Source organism: Gadus chalcogrammus, chromosome 17, assembly GCF_026213295.1.
Source record: "Gadus chalcogrammus isolate NIFS_2021 chromosome 17, NIFS_Gcha_1.0, whole genome shotgun sequence".
Classification (NCBI taxonomy): Eukaryota; Metazoa; Chordata; class Actinopteri; order Gadiformes; family Gadidae; genus Gadus; species Gadus chalcogrammus.
Genome location: NC_079428.1, coordinates 1,413,187 through 1,426,007, shown reverse-complemented (window position 1 = coordinate 1,426,007; position 12,821 = coordinate 1,413,187). Strand labels below are relative to the sequence as shown.

The 12,821-nt window shown below is 51.8% G+C and overlaps 2 protein-coding genes across 2 annotated transcripts in view; both read left to right on the top strand.

The window, feature by feature from the left end:
* LOC130370390 (phospholipid-transporting ATPase ABCA1-like) overlaps positions 1-8,117 on the top strand; it is a 150,552-nt gene extending 142,435 nt beyond the window's left edge. The window contains exon 49 of the mRNA XM_056576150.1: positions 7,841-8,117. Within this exon, the coding sequence (XP_056432125.1) occupies positions 7,841-8,117 (277 nt within the window). The remainder of the gene's footprint in view (positions 1-7,840) is intronic.
* A 4,273-nt stretch (positions 8,118-12,390) lies between these two features.
* Positions 12,391-12,821, top strand: part of LOC130370389 (BOLA class I histocompatibility antigen, alpha chain BL3-6-like) — a 4,988-nt gene continuing 4,557 nt past the window's right edge. Inside the window, exon 1 of the mRNA XM_056576149.1 lies at positions 12,391-12,400. Within this exon, the coding sequence (XP_056432124.1) occupies positions 12,391-12,400 (10 nt within the window). The remainder of the gene's footprint in view (positions 12,401-12,821) is intronic.

The following is a 12,821-nucleotide window of genomic DNA, read 5'->3' as shown; positions in this document are numbered from 1 at the left end:
CCGTCAACTCGGGGCAAAGCACCACGAGTCACTTTAGCACGTCAGCGGGTAGATTGTCTCGTTTAGGTCGCTGTCAAGATGCGTCGCTCCCTTGTGAGATACGAGGAAAAGTTTGTAGAGGGAAACACGCACTGCCTCGCAGAAACCCATCCGAAGCATTACTGGCTGCTGATTGGACGATAAAGAATATCCAATCAGACACCGTGGTTATCGACCGGCTTTTTCTGTCCATTTTAACAAATGAACTCTCCACACCGCTCCCGCCATGAAACCTGGGCACACACACACACACACACACACACACACACACACACACACACACACACACACACACACACACACACACACACACACACACACACACACACACACACGCCCCTACTTACTCCTACACACACAAAGAAACACACACACACCTACACACACAGAGACACACTTAGACACATCTACCCCCACACACACACACACACACACAGCCACACACACACACAGAAACTCCATACGGACTCTCTTAAAGATGAAGGGAGGGAGCTCCAGTAAGAGGCGCCGTAAGTCAAAATGTCAGCGGCGCGCTTCAGAAGCCTTTAAAGGCCCGGCGCAGAACCTCATCACAGAACACATTGTGCCCGGGTCCCCGTCGGCCCCGCCCCACATTGGGTTCCGCCGTTCCCCTGTGATGTTCCTCTGACATTTCCCAAGGATGGTGCTCCCGACCCCCACTGCCTCCCGTCTCTCTCTCTCTCTCTCTCTCTCTCTGATGTGGTCGGTTATTACCCCACACACACACATTGGACCCGCTCAAATGCATGTCCCAACACACACACCTAGGACAGCTTATAAAGAGATCAGTAAACTGAGTGCGATTGTCGGCACAGACACACACACACACACACACACACACGTGTTTAGAGGTTTGTGTGCTGGGGGGGGGGGGGGGGGGGGGGGGGGGGGGGGGTTTTCTTTTCTTCTTTACAGCCACTCCCTGGGCGTTAATCTCAAGGGTATCACCCATTAAGGTCGTTAATATACCAGACCGCAGAGCCGCCAACCGGGATGACAGATGGCGTGTCTGAGTGCGCGCGTGTGTGTGTGTGTGTGTGTGTGTGTGTGTGTGTGTGTGTGTGTGTGTGTGTGTGTGTGTGTGTGTGTGTGTGTGTGTGTGTGTGTGTGTGTGTGTGTGTGTGTGTGTGTGTGTGTGTGTGAGAATGCATATCTGTGTGGGCATGCATGTGGTGTATGAGCATGTATGCGTGTGTGCCAGAGCATGCATGCATGTTTGTGTGTGTGTGTGTGTGTGTGTGTGAGCATGCATGTGTGTGTGTGTATGTGAGAATACACATATGCATGTGGGGATGTAGAGCACATTTCCTACCCGGGCTGACGAGGCCATGTCCATCAGTAGAACCGGCCCGCAATGCTAGCCTAGCGAGCGCCAACCTGCCAGCCAGCTAACTAGCATAGTGAGTGGGTGTGTATACCCGCGTTTCCCTCGTTCTCCCCCGTTCTCCCCCGTTCTCCCCCGTTCTCCCCTGTTGTCCCCCGTTCTGCCTCATTTCAGATCTCACATGATCGGACACGATACACAGCGGAGTAACGTTATCTCTCGGCTCTCCCCACACAGTGAAGCATTTCTAATTAATCCCCCCCCCCCCCTCCCTCCCCCAAGCCCTATCACGTCTGCGCGGGGGTAATTAATGCTCCGTGAGGTGTGGGCCCCCCGCTAATGACTCGCAGGGTAATTAAGGAACCGTCTTTTCCTGTTTTCTCTCCCGTCCACATCCCACCGACACCACCACCCGTTATCCCCTCCCGCCACGTGGTTATGCCCCACATCCCCGCGGGCCTCCACACACACATCCATCTTACCTGCCCCCCCCCCCCCCCCGGCGTACCCCATGTTCCCCCCTACACTCCCTCGCACAGACGACCCGGTCGCTCCCATTGGCCCGATAGAGCTGGCCACGCATTTGGCCAGAGGCTAGCTCAGTGCTAGCTCGGAGCTAGCTTGGGGCTATCTCCGACGAGTCCAAATTAACGGCTGATGAGATGACGCAACGGTCGCTAACCGGCATGGTGGCGCCCTGGTTGCTTGTTTATTACACCTGACTCTTTCAGGGTCCTCTAGAGCTTTTAGTAATCTTCAGACCTAGACATCAGACCGCTTATTAGCAACCCTACGCACACACACACACGCATGCACGCACACACACACACACACACACATACACCTAAAGATACACACTCAAAGTTATTCAAACACACTCATGCTCAAAGATACACACAAACACACACATTCAAAGATACACGCACACGCACACACACAAAACGCACGGACCACTTTAGCTCAATGATGACCCTGGCTTTAATAAGCGCCCGCCTTCACGCGGCTGTAACCGCCCCGTCTTCGTTTATCAATCACGTCCCCAACGGCCCGAGCAGAACCGCACAGCGACGGCGGAGCCGCAGTGAGGTAGAGTCACGGCGGAGAGCAGAGAGCCTAGTAAATAACCGGGGAGGTTTGACAGTTTGGAGGCGGTGGCGGCCATTTTGGAGAAGCTCCTTCGTTATCCAGGCCTCGTGATTGTTCTGGCGGTTTAACGAGGCGCTCCCTTCCTCACATTATATTGGGCCGCTTCAGATCAGCGCCGCCGGCGTCGCCGCCTCCCGGATATTTATGAAAGTCTCGTAAGGAAAAGCGAAAGGAAAAATAAAAGCCGGAAGTGTGGGGGAGTGGAGGGAATGGGAAGAGGGAGGGGGAGGGGTATTTAAACAAGCCAGGAGAGAGAGAGAGAGGGAGGAAGGAATGGAAGCGGTGGTTGTAAAAGGGGCTTTAGTGCGTCTGCGTTGGCGTCGGTGAAGGCTCTCTGGTGCTAACTACAGCCAAATGAAGTGGTGGAACCAATAAACACAGCCTTCAAGCTGCCTCTTCCTCACCTCCTCTTCCTCCCCGCCGCGATTTGCAAAGGGCGTGCGCTGGCAGACAAAGGATGTTCTGTGTTTTTTTAATTCTTTCTTTCTAAATCTTTTTATTATAACTTTTTTGCAAACCGTTTATATTACGAGTCCCGTAATTGCCTCCATGCTTAGACCACAGTGTGCTACGAAAGTATGTTTTCAGAGTGTGTGTGTGTGTGTGCGTGAGCATGCATGTGTTTGCATCACCGCCTCTCAGTTGTATGGAGAATGCCAATAAACGCGGCAAAGTGCTCGCTCAGCATCAGCTCAGCATTAGCCGCTGCGTCCAGATCAGTTCAGTGCCTTTAAGCACGCATGTGTCTTCCAAAAGAGGCGGACGGCTTGGCTGAGATGCTCTTAACGGTTTACAACGCGTCCGTCATGTTGTAATCCGGAAAGTTAATTGGTCTTCCCCGCTGACGGACACGGATGTCACACGCCAGCACTCACGCACAGGTCATGTTGCCTTTTCCTTTGGCCACACGCCACTGGTGTATATTTATACACACAACGCCGAAAACAAACGTTAGGCACGATCTCTATTAAAGTACGCTGGCTCGCTCTCGAAACGTGTGTTGCGCTCACATCCTTTTTGGTTTGGCGGGTTGAAGTATAAATAGACAGCGACGCAACGCAACAGTTTCCATCACAGTGGAACTCATGTGACTCACCCTCCCACAAACCGCCGCCCCTCTGCCATCCGATTGGTCCGTCCCAGTCCGGCGTCCCGGTACATACACACTCAGGGTTGCATCTGCGAGGATGGAACGAGTTGCCCGGGAATTACACCGGGTACCGCTCTGAACCGATGACCTGCCGGCGTTCCCGTCCACACCTGCTCGTCTCGGAGCGGCGGGGTCGGACACACAGAGGTGGACCGCTGCGATCCTGACCTTACAGTCAGGACGCCTCCGCAGAGAGGGGGGAGGAGGGGGGAGGAGGAGGGGGGAGAGAGAGAAGAGGGAGAGAGAGGGAAGCTGTGTGGAGCGGGGAGGAGAGGAACAGGGCATGGGGGAGGGCAGAGAGGAGAAGAGGGTACAATATGGGAGAGGAGGAAGGAGGAGAGCTTTGTTGAGGAGAGGAGAGGTGGAGAAAATAGAGGAGGATACAATAAGGGAGCGGAGAGGGAGGAGGAACATACGGTAGAGGAAAGGTGAGGAAGAGAGAGAAAAGCTGTGAAGAGAGGAAGAGAGAGGCGAGGAGGGTACAATAAGGGAGCATAGAGGAATGGAGTAGGAGAGGAGGAGAAGGAGGAGAGAGGAGGAAGAGGAGGGCACCAAAAGAGTACAGGGAGGAAGAGACGCAGAGGGCCGGAACGGATTGGAGAGTATAATAAAAGGAAGATCAGAGTCACGGAGTGTAATTGATTGATAATTGATGTATTCTGATCCCGAAGAAAAGTGCAAGGGAAGATAAGGATTGCAGGAGAGGACACTGCGGCGACTCTCCGCAGTCAACCACCAGGGACGCAGGAGATTACTTCAAATCCGTCGTCGTAGTAACGTCCTTAATTGCCGTGGCCCTGTGATAAGGGAGTGATGTAATCAGGAATCAGAGGCATTGAGCAGCCTCCGAGGAAGTGGCCCGGCTCAGAAGATCAAGCTCAACGAGGAAAAGAGACAAAGCTAATGAATTGTCAGATAATTAGAGAAGCTAAATACGTTACCCAAATGAATCAGAAACGTTAAAAGTATTATGCATATCTTTTCAAAAAAAATTGGGGTCGAGCTTATTTGATTCAGCCTACCATAGACTAGTGCTCCCGGGACGAGAGAACAAAGAGAACCACGACAAACAGGACGGGCGACGGGAGTGTGTTGGGCTCTGCCTGCCGAGACGCCTGAAGCCCACGTGATGACATAAAAACGGGGGGGGGGGGGGGGGGTTTGGGCAAAGGTGCCCAAAGTAAAGATAAAACAAAACACATGAAGAGACGAAAGGCTAACGCTAATTGATTCACCTCCCCTTTTAGCGTCGGAGACAAGCAGCTGTTTGACAAGGAAGGTACGCCACCCCCCCCCCCTCTCCCCTCCCCCCCTCCCAACCCCGGGGCGCTTTGAAGCTAATGATGCCTGGCCTTATTGGATTTCTGGTTTGGAAACTTCACGCGTCCTCCGAGCGCAGACGCCGGCTCGGGCGGGGGGGGGCTCGGAAGACGCGTGAAGTTTCCAAACCAGAAATCCAGGTAGCTCAGAGAAGGCCGACACAATGGGATTAGCGTCGCCGTCGTCAGTTGAGGAATTAGCCCGACGAGCTAGCTCCCCGCCGCCGCCGCCGCCGCCATCTCCCATAAGTCTCCCCTCCTTATGTTCGGAGAGATTGCGTGCGTTTATCTCACTTTAAAAAGGCAGAAAGTGAAGCAACGAGGAGGGGGGGCGGGGCGGGGGGGGTTTAAGTCGCATGCAGTATTGATGATATCCATCTAATCCTGGGGTAAAGGTCTCCGCGGGGAGGCCAAATGGGCATAACTTTGTTCTATAAGTGAGGGATGGCGCCCCGGCGCACCGTGGGACTCCCCTCGGAGCCCTCTTACTCTGCAAGGGACGAAAACGTTTTCCGCGGGCCATTTAGCCACGCTGCCTGCCGCCCTCTTCCCTCATTGCCTCTTCCTTCTGCGTCTCCTGCCTCCTCTTCATCTGCTCCGAGGTTGTTTCTTGTTCTTGTCATACACATTGGCCACCTCCACTTCCTCCTCATCGTCATCACTCTCTTCCCCCTTTGCCCCCCTCTTCATCATTCACTTCCCTTTCCTCCTCGAATCCCCTCTTCCTCCTCCTCCTCCTCCTCCTCCTCCCACCTCCTCCTCCCACCTCCTCCTCCTCCTACCCTTCCTCCTCCTCCCCCCCCCATCTTCCTCCTCCTCCTCTTCTTCCTCCTCTCCCCCCCGTCTTCCTCCTCCTCCTCCTCCTCTTCCTCCTCCTCCTCTTCTTCCTCCTCCTCCTCTTCCCCCTCCTCCTCTTCCTCCCCTCCTCCTCCTCCCCCCCCCCCCCCTCTTCCTCCTCCTCCTCTTCTTCCTCCTCCTCCTCTTCCCCCTCCTTCCTCTTCCTCCCCCTCCTCCTCCTCCTCTCCCCTCCTCTTCCTCCCCTCCTCCTCTTCCTCCTCCTCCTCCTCCTCTTCCCCCTCCTCCTCTTCCTCCCCCTCCTCCTCCTCCTCTCCCCCCCTCTTCCTCCTCCTCCTCCTCCTCTTCCCCCTCCTCCTCTTCCTCCCCCTCCTCCACCTCCTCTCCCCCCCTCTTCCTCCCCCTCCTCCTCTTCCTCCTCCTCCTCCTCCTCCCACCTCCTCTTCCTCCTCCTCCTCTTCTTCCTCCTCCTCCTCTCCCCCCCTCTTCCTCCCCCTCCTCCTCTTCCTCCTCCCCCTCCCCCCTCCACTCCCTGAGGGCTTAAAGGAGAGGCCCCGTGTTTATCCACCACCTTATTTAATAGTCTTGGCGGGGGCCCCGCGCCTCGTCTCCCTCCTCGTGGAGCACACTGGGATCCGTCGACTCGCTAGCGTTCCACCGTTATGGGAAATTAATTACCCAGAAAACAACTGGGGTCGTAAGAGCGCTAATGACAAAATAACAAGGCAAGAGGGGGTCTTGTGTTGTGATCACGCGCAGTGACGAACGCACACAAGACGGGGGAGAAAACAGAGAGAAGCCTGCAGGTTAATTAGCGGTGGCGGGTGGTGGTAGCTCATTTTAATCAATGGTGCAGCGTTTATGGTCTGGGATGCATTTGTTTTAATGTTGCTGTTATTCTTTTGTTTGGCCAAACACAATAACTACATTCCCAAACTACCAAAGAACTGTTCAATATTTCTGACCAAAAAACCAAACCTGGAATTAAACGTTAGTATTAATGGTTCTGCAGATTTGCACCGCAGTTTCCGCTCAAAGTCAAATTTTAAGGCGGAGTGTGTTAAAATGATTTTTGTGTGGCCAGAAGTGCTCGAACGAGTCGCCGATAAATAAGAGCGATTGGGCGGCAATGGGCAGGGTGGCGACCACACAGGGAAACACAAGACCCGCAGCGGGGAGCACTCTGCTCTTGGCAGCGTCCGAGAACATTAGTCTCTCTCTGTCTTTCTCTCTCTCTGTCTTTCTCTCTCTCTCTCTCATTCCCTCTCTCTGTCTTTCTCGCTCTCTGTCTTTCTCTCTCTCTCTCTCTCTCTCCCCCTTTCTCTCTCTCTCTCTCTCTCTCTCTCCCCCTTCCTCTCTCTCTCTCAGCTGCGTCTACATCACTTCTGTGATGTGTTAAAGGAGTATTTAAACAGCCGGTGAAATGAAAGCCAATTATACAATCACACTTCCTTCATCTCTTTCATTCTTTCTCTCCTCAACTCGAGTATTCATTATTAATGTACCTCATAGTTGCTTTCTTCCACTGTTACGGTCACCCGTAGTTATTTTCAGCCATAGCTACCGTAACCCATAGGGTCTTTCATATAGAGTTTATGTAATCCATTGTTATGGTCACCCATTTTTACTTTCTCCATGGTTAATGCAACCCTTGGTTACTTTCATCCAAAGTTGACCTTCCAAAGTCCAGAGTTACCGTCGTCCCTAGTTACTGTAGCCCATAGTTACAGTCATCCAGAGTTACTGCTGTCCATAGGAACTGTAACCCGTAGTCACTGTAACCCAAAGTTACGGTTGTTCTTCCAGAGTTACAGCTGTCCATAGTTACTGTAACCCGTAGTTACGTTCATCCAAAGTCACTGTTGTCCATAGCAGCTGTTACTGTTCATAGCAACTGTTGTCCATAGTTAATGAAGATAAAACGTAGAGTATTATTATTATTATTAACCATGTGAAGTCTGAATGATTGTTGATAATATTCCTTGCATTCTGTGTTTTCCCGTGTGTGTGTGTGTGTGCGTGCGTGTGTGTGCGCGTGCGCTCCAGGTTCGGCGACGGCTACACGGTGGTGGTGCGTGTGGGGGGCTCGCCACCCGCCCTGGCCCCCGTGGAGCACTTCATCCAGGAGAGCTTCCCGGGCTGCGTGCTGAAGGAGAAGCACCACAACACGCTGCAGTACCAGCTGCCCTACCGCCAGGGGGCGCTGGCCGCCGTGTTCGGCCAGTTCACGCGGCGGCAGCAGCAGCTCGGCATCGAGGACTACTCGGTGTCCCAGACCACGCTGGACCAGGTGAGGGCGGGGCCTGAGGGGGGCGGGGCCTGAGGGGGAAGGGGCGGGACCAGGGGCTACCTCACCGCGCGACACGCGGTACAGCGATGGTCCAGTAATCGATATATTGTTAGACAGTCCCTATAACGATGCATCAGGATATATGTCTAACGATGATTACAAAATGACTGCTAAAAGGCAAAGTGCTGGATTTCGGCCTTTATTCACGGTCCAAACTGAGATTTTTAGTTACTCGGTTACAAACCAATAAAAATCTGGAGGATCCTATTGTCCCAAAGTGCTACTATGACGAGGGAAAGTCTTTGTCAAGCTTATCTTGGTTGGTTAATTTCCGTTGGCCTTATTTTATTAATTAAAATGTTGATATTTGGGGCAATATTTCCTGTCTTACTCTTCAAGAATAAAGCATTAAAATGCAACAAAAAAATAAATATATTATAATATATTTGGAATATAGAGCGACGATGTATCGTCATGTACTTTGTCCCACCCCTACCATCAAGTGCGCGCCCATAACAAGCTAGGCTGTACCTGGTCAAACTCGTTAACGTGCACGTTTGTATCTGTGCTCGCTTGATATCGAACGATTTATTCTTTTAGTTTTTCATTACTTTTGGATGTTTAAATTGGCCGAGGACCCAAGGAGGAACAGACATTGGTCCGAAGCCAGAATAGGATTAGATTGAGATTCTTTCTCGTAATTAAATTTCTTCGATTCTAATTAAGTTTTTGAAACTTGTTTCTCTCCTATGCCTTGGTCATCAGGTCTCAACAGATGGACGGGTGATTAGTTAAATCATTTTCAACAGAGAACAAGAAACACAATATATAACCCGGGCACGATGACAGAACGAAGAACAGAGTTTTGTGTCTTATCTTACGCTTCTTCCTCTTTGATTCTCTGCCTCGTGTGACAGATAACGCTTTCGTTATCAGCATTGAAGCGTCAAAAGTCCAAAACAAACCTCAAAGCCGTTTCATAACTATTATTGGTGCTAGCGGTTTAACCAGAGGGCCGTGTTCTGCGAGATATAGCAGATTCTCTGATTCTCACATTCTCCGATTCTGACGCTGGTTCTCGACGGCGTCGCACGGCGTTTCATTCCAGCGGTGCGGCTCGGCGGCAGAAACATTTCCCGAGACACTCGGCTCAATCTTCCAAGCGATAATTTGTTTGTGATGAGGAGTGCAAGGTATTTTTACCCCGCTGTTATTTTTTGCCACCGAGCTTATTAGAAGAAAAAAACACAAAGAAAACTCACGCGCACACACACACACACACATGCGCGCGTACACTTTGATGCTGTTCCCTTCACATGTGGAGGTGCAAAAATAAACCCAGCTCTGGCGGTTACCTCCCCTCCCCCCCCCCCCCCACGACGTGACACCAGCACAACTTTGAAATCAGACCGCTTAAAGCAGCGCCATCACCCACAGCATCACCAATGCAGTCAGCCACACCGTCAGCAACACCGTCACCATCACCAACACCAATACAGTCACCAACACCATCACCAACATACAGTCCCAAACACCATCACCAACATACAGTCACCAACACCATCACCAATACAGTCACCAACACCATCACCAATACAGTCCCCCACACCGTCACCAACACCAACAACATCAATAACACCATCACCAACACCGTCACCAACCACATCAATCGCACCATCCCCAACACCAGTCATCAGGCTCTCGATCGATGGTGGTTTTTCGATCTGGAGGCTGGTGGTCCGTTTTCAGCGCGGCTACGGCGGCCTTCGTCGCCCAGAGCCCCTCTTCTGTTCCCGGGGCTTCCTTTGATCAGCGCGGCCTGTGATCCACACTCTGCGCTGCCAGAGACGGGCCAGGGGAGGGGGAGTCAAGCGGGGGTGGCGGAGGGGGAGACGATCCACTGTAGGCTTAGAGACTGGGGATGTGTGAGCACTGTGTGAGCACTGTGGTCACACCGGACGCTGTCTTTATTTTGTTGCCTTTTTGAAAACTCTGTTTGTGTTTAGGTTTATGTGTGTGTGTGCGCGTGTGTTTGTGTGTGTGTGCGTGCATGTCTATTTCGTGTTAGTGTTAGTGTGTGTGTGTATGTGTGTGTGCGCGTGCGCGTGTGTTTGGTGTTAGCAAGTGTGTGTGTGTGTGTTCGTGTGTGTGCGCGTGCATGTCTGTTTCGTGTTAGTGTTAGTGTGTGTGCGTGTGCATGTGTGTGCGTGTGTGTGTGCGTGCATGTGTGTTTGGTGTCAGCGAGTGTGCGTGTGCATGTGAGTGTGTGTGTGTGTGAGTGTTTGTGTGTGTGTGCGTGTTCCTTTAAACAGCCCCAGGGATGTGCCGCAGTCAGGCAGGGGGGTCACTGTGTGAAGAGGGGTACCCTGAGTGTCTCTGGGCCCGCTGGCCCGGCTGCAGGGGAGAGTGGAGGCGGGGGGGGGAGAGTGGAGGGGGGGGGGAACACACCCACAGAGGGAGAGGGGTCACCAAAGGTGCCCCCTCCTACCAGGGTGTTGGGGAGAGAGAGATTCAAATCTACCACTTACTTATCCGATGGAGCAAGGTTAGAGAGAGGAGGCTGTGTGTGTGTGTGTGTGTGTGTGTGTGTGTGTGTGTGTGTGTGTGTGTGTGTGTGTGTGTGTGTGTGTGTGTGTGTGTGTGTGTGTGTGTGTGTGTGTGTGTGTACCAGTGACGGCCTTTGTGTGTGTGTGTTTGCGCGCCAGTGACGGCCTTTGTGTGTGTGTGCGTGTGTGTTTGTGCGCCAATGACGGCCTTTGTTTGTGTTTGTGTGTGTTTGCGCACCAGTGACCGACAGCATGTGTGTGTGTGTGTGTGTGTGTGTGTGTGTGTGTGTGTGTGTCATGAGGGCCTGCATGTGGGTTTGTGTGTGCTCCTCGTTCTCCATCCTTATCTCAAATAAGAAACAAACAGCCCCTTCATAATGAACGCCGCCCGGCCTCAGCTATCTCCTCCACGGAAATGTTTACGGAAGGCCGGACGAACTCTGTCTGAAGGACATCATACGTGTGTGTGTGTGTGTGTGTGTGTGTGTGTGTGTGTGTGTGTGTGTGTGTGTGTGTGTGTGTGTGTGTGTGTGTGTGTGTGTGTGTGTGTGTGTGTGTGGATATGTATTCACACACACACTCTCTCCACCTTGCAGTGGTCAATATTCACCAAATCAGACTTGGTTCATAAATCATACTTGCGTCCGGAAGGTCATCCCTTTAAGACATAGAAAGAGGGTTCACCTTTGTGTGTGTGTGTGTGTGTGTGTGTGTGTGTGTGTGTGTGTGTGTGTGTGTGTGTGTGTGTGTGTGTGTGTGTGTGTGTGTGTGTGTGTGTGTGTGTGTGTGTGTGTGTGATTTATAGAGAGCAGTGTTGACCTGCTCTGTGAGACTTGGACCACAATTAGTATTGATCGTGGCGGGTCGCCGTGCGAGGCGCGGTTGTCAGTCAGATGGGGCCCGACGTGCTAAGGTTGACTTCATTGGGTGCATTGTAAAGAAAATGGAGAGAAAGGGGGCCTGGTGGTCGGGGGGGGGGGGGGGGGGGGGGTTGCGTCTCAATCTAAACTACTCTGCTTGGTCTTAGTTTTCTTCTCTTTCTAAAGGCTCAGTTATGTTTCCACGTCGATGCAACGCACGACAGTGCAGATGCTTCGACGCAGTCGGGATCCTTTTTTGGTACTGCGGTTAGTTACTTGGGTTTGAGCGAGAGGACTGATCACAGCCCACGCTGCTGTGTCGCAATTTTATGGAGGCGCACGCCAGGCCCCTTGCGTTGCGTCGACGTTGAACCGTAGCCAAGCCTTGAGTCGACCGTTTTCTGCTCTTCCTCACGGGAAAACAAAATGGGAAAACGGGTTCATTGTTATTAACGGCGATAAGTCGATGTGTAAGTACGGTGCTTCTGTTTGTGGCGTACGTCGGTGGTTTGAAAACGCTGAAAGCTTTTGTCTCTTTGATAATGTTTACCGAGGTTTTGTGGACAATCAACCTCACTGTTCCTGAACCGAAAAGTAAAATGTTTTCTAAGTGTCGATCCGACTTATGTCTGACCGGTCTGCTTAGACTGTAAGAGGTCAGGTGAGGTTGCACAGTATAGCAAATACAATTCTAAAGGAAGAACCATCAATCTTTCTCATACAGCAGGGAAACCCCCACGCTCTTAGATGAACCAGTCACCCATTTACCCGAACAAACCTTTCAACAGCCAGGCCGAGTGACTCACATGTCGTTTGAGGATCAGACGCCCTGACACTGGGAGGGGGGGGGGGGGGGGGGGGGTATGTTGTCCATTGATTCAGACTTCTGTACGTGAACAAATGGCCGCCTGTAAGAGGTTCAACCCCCCTGGTGTCGTTGCCGTGCTTTAAGTTGTAATGCTTTTTTTTTAAGTTGTAATGCTTTTTTTTCACCCCCTACCCGATACGATGGCTTGACAACTCTAACCTTGACGAAGTTTAATCGATGCACCGATATCAAACATTTTAAAGCTACACACTTTCAAATTAAAAGTTACAACGCACTACTCTAATGTACTTTTCATCATCATCATCATCATCATCATCAGAGGGGATTTGGCCAACATTAACATTTACCGTTTATTAACGTACATTTACAAGAGAAGTTGCCGAGGGGATGCAAACCTATCAAAGAAAATCTGGGGAAAATGAAAAAAGACGTTTTTAGCCGAGAGTTTAGCCGACAAAGTGCCCCTTTCTCCATGCCAGGACATTATGCCCCTGTATCAAAA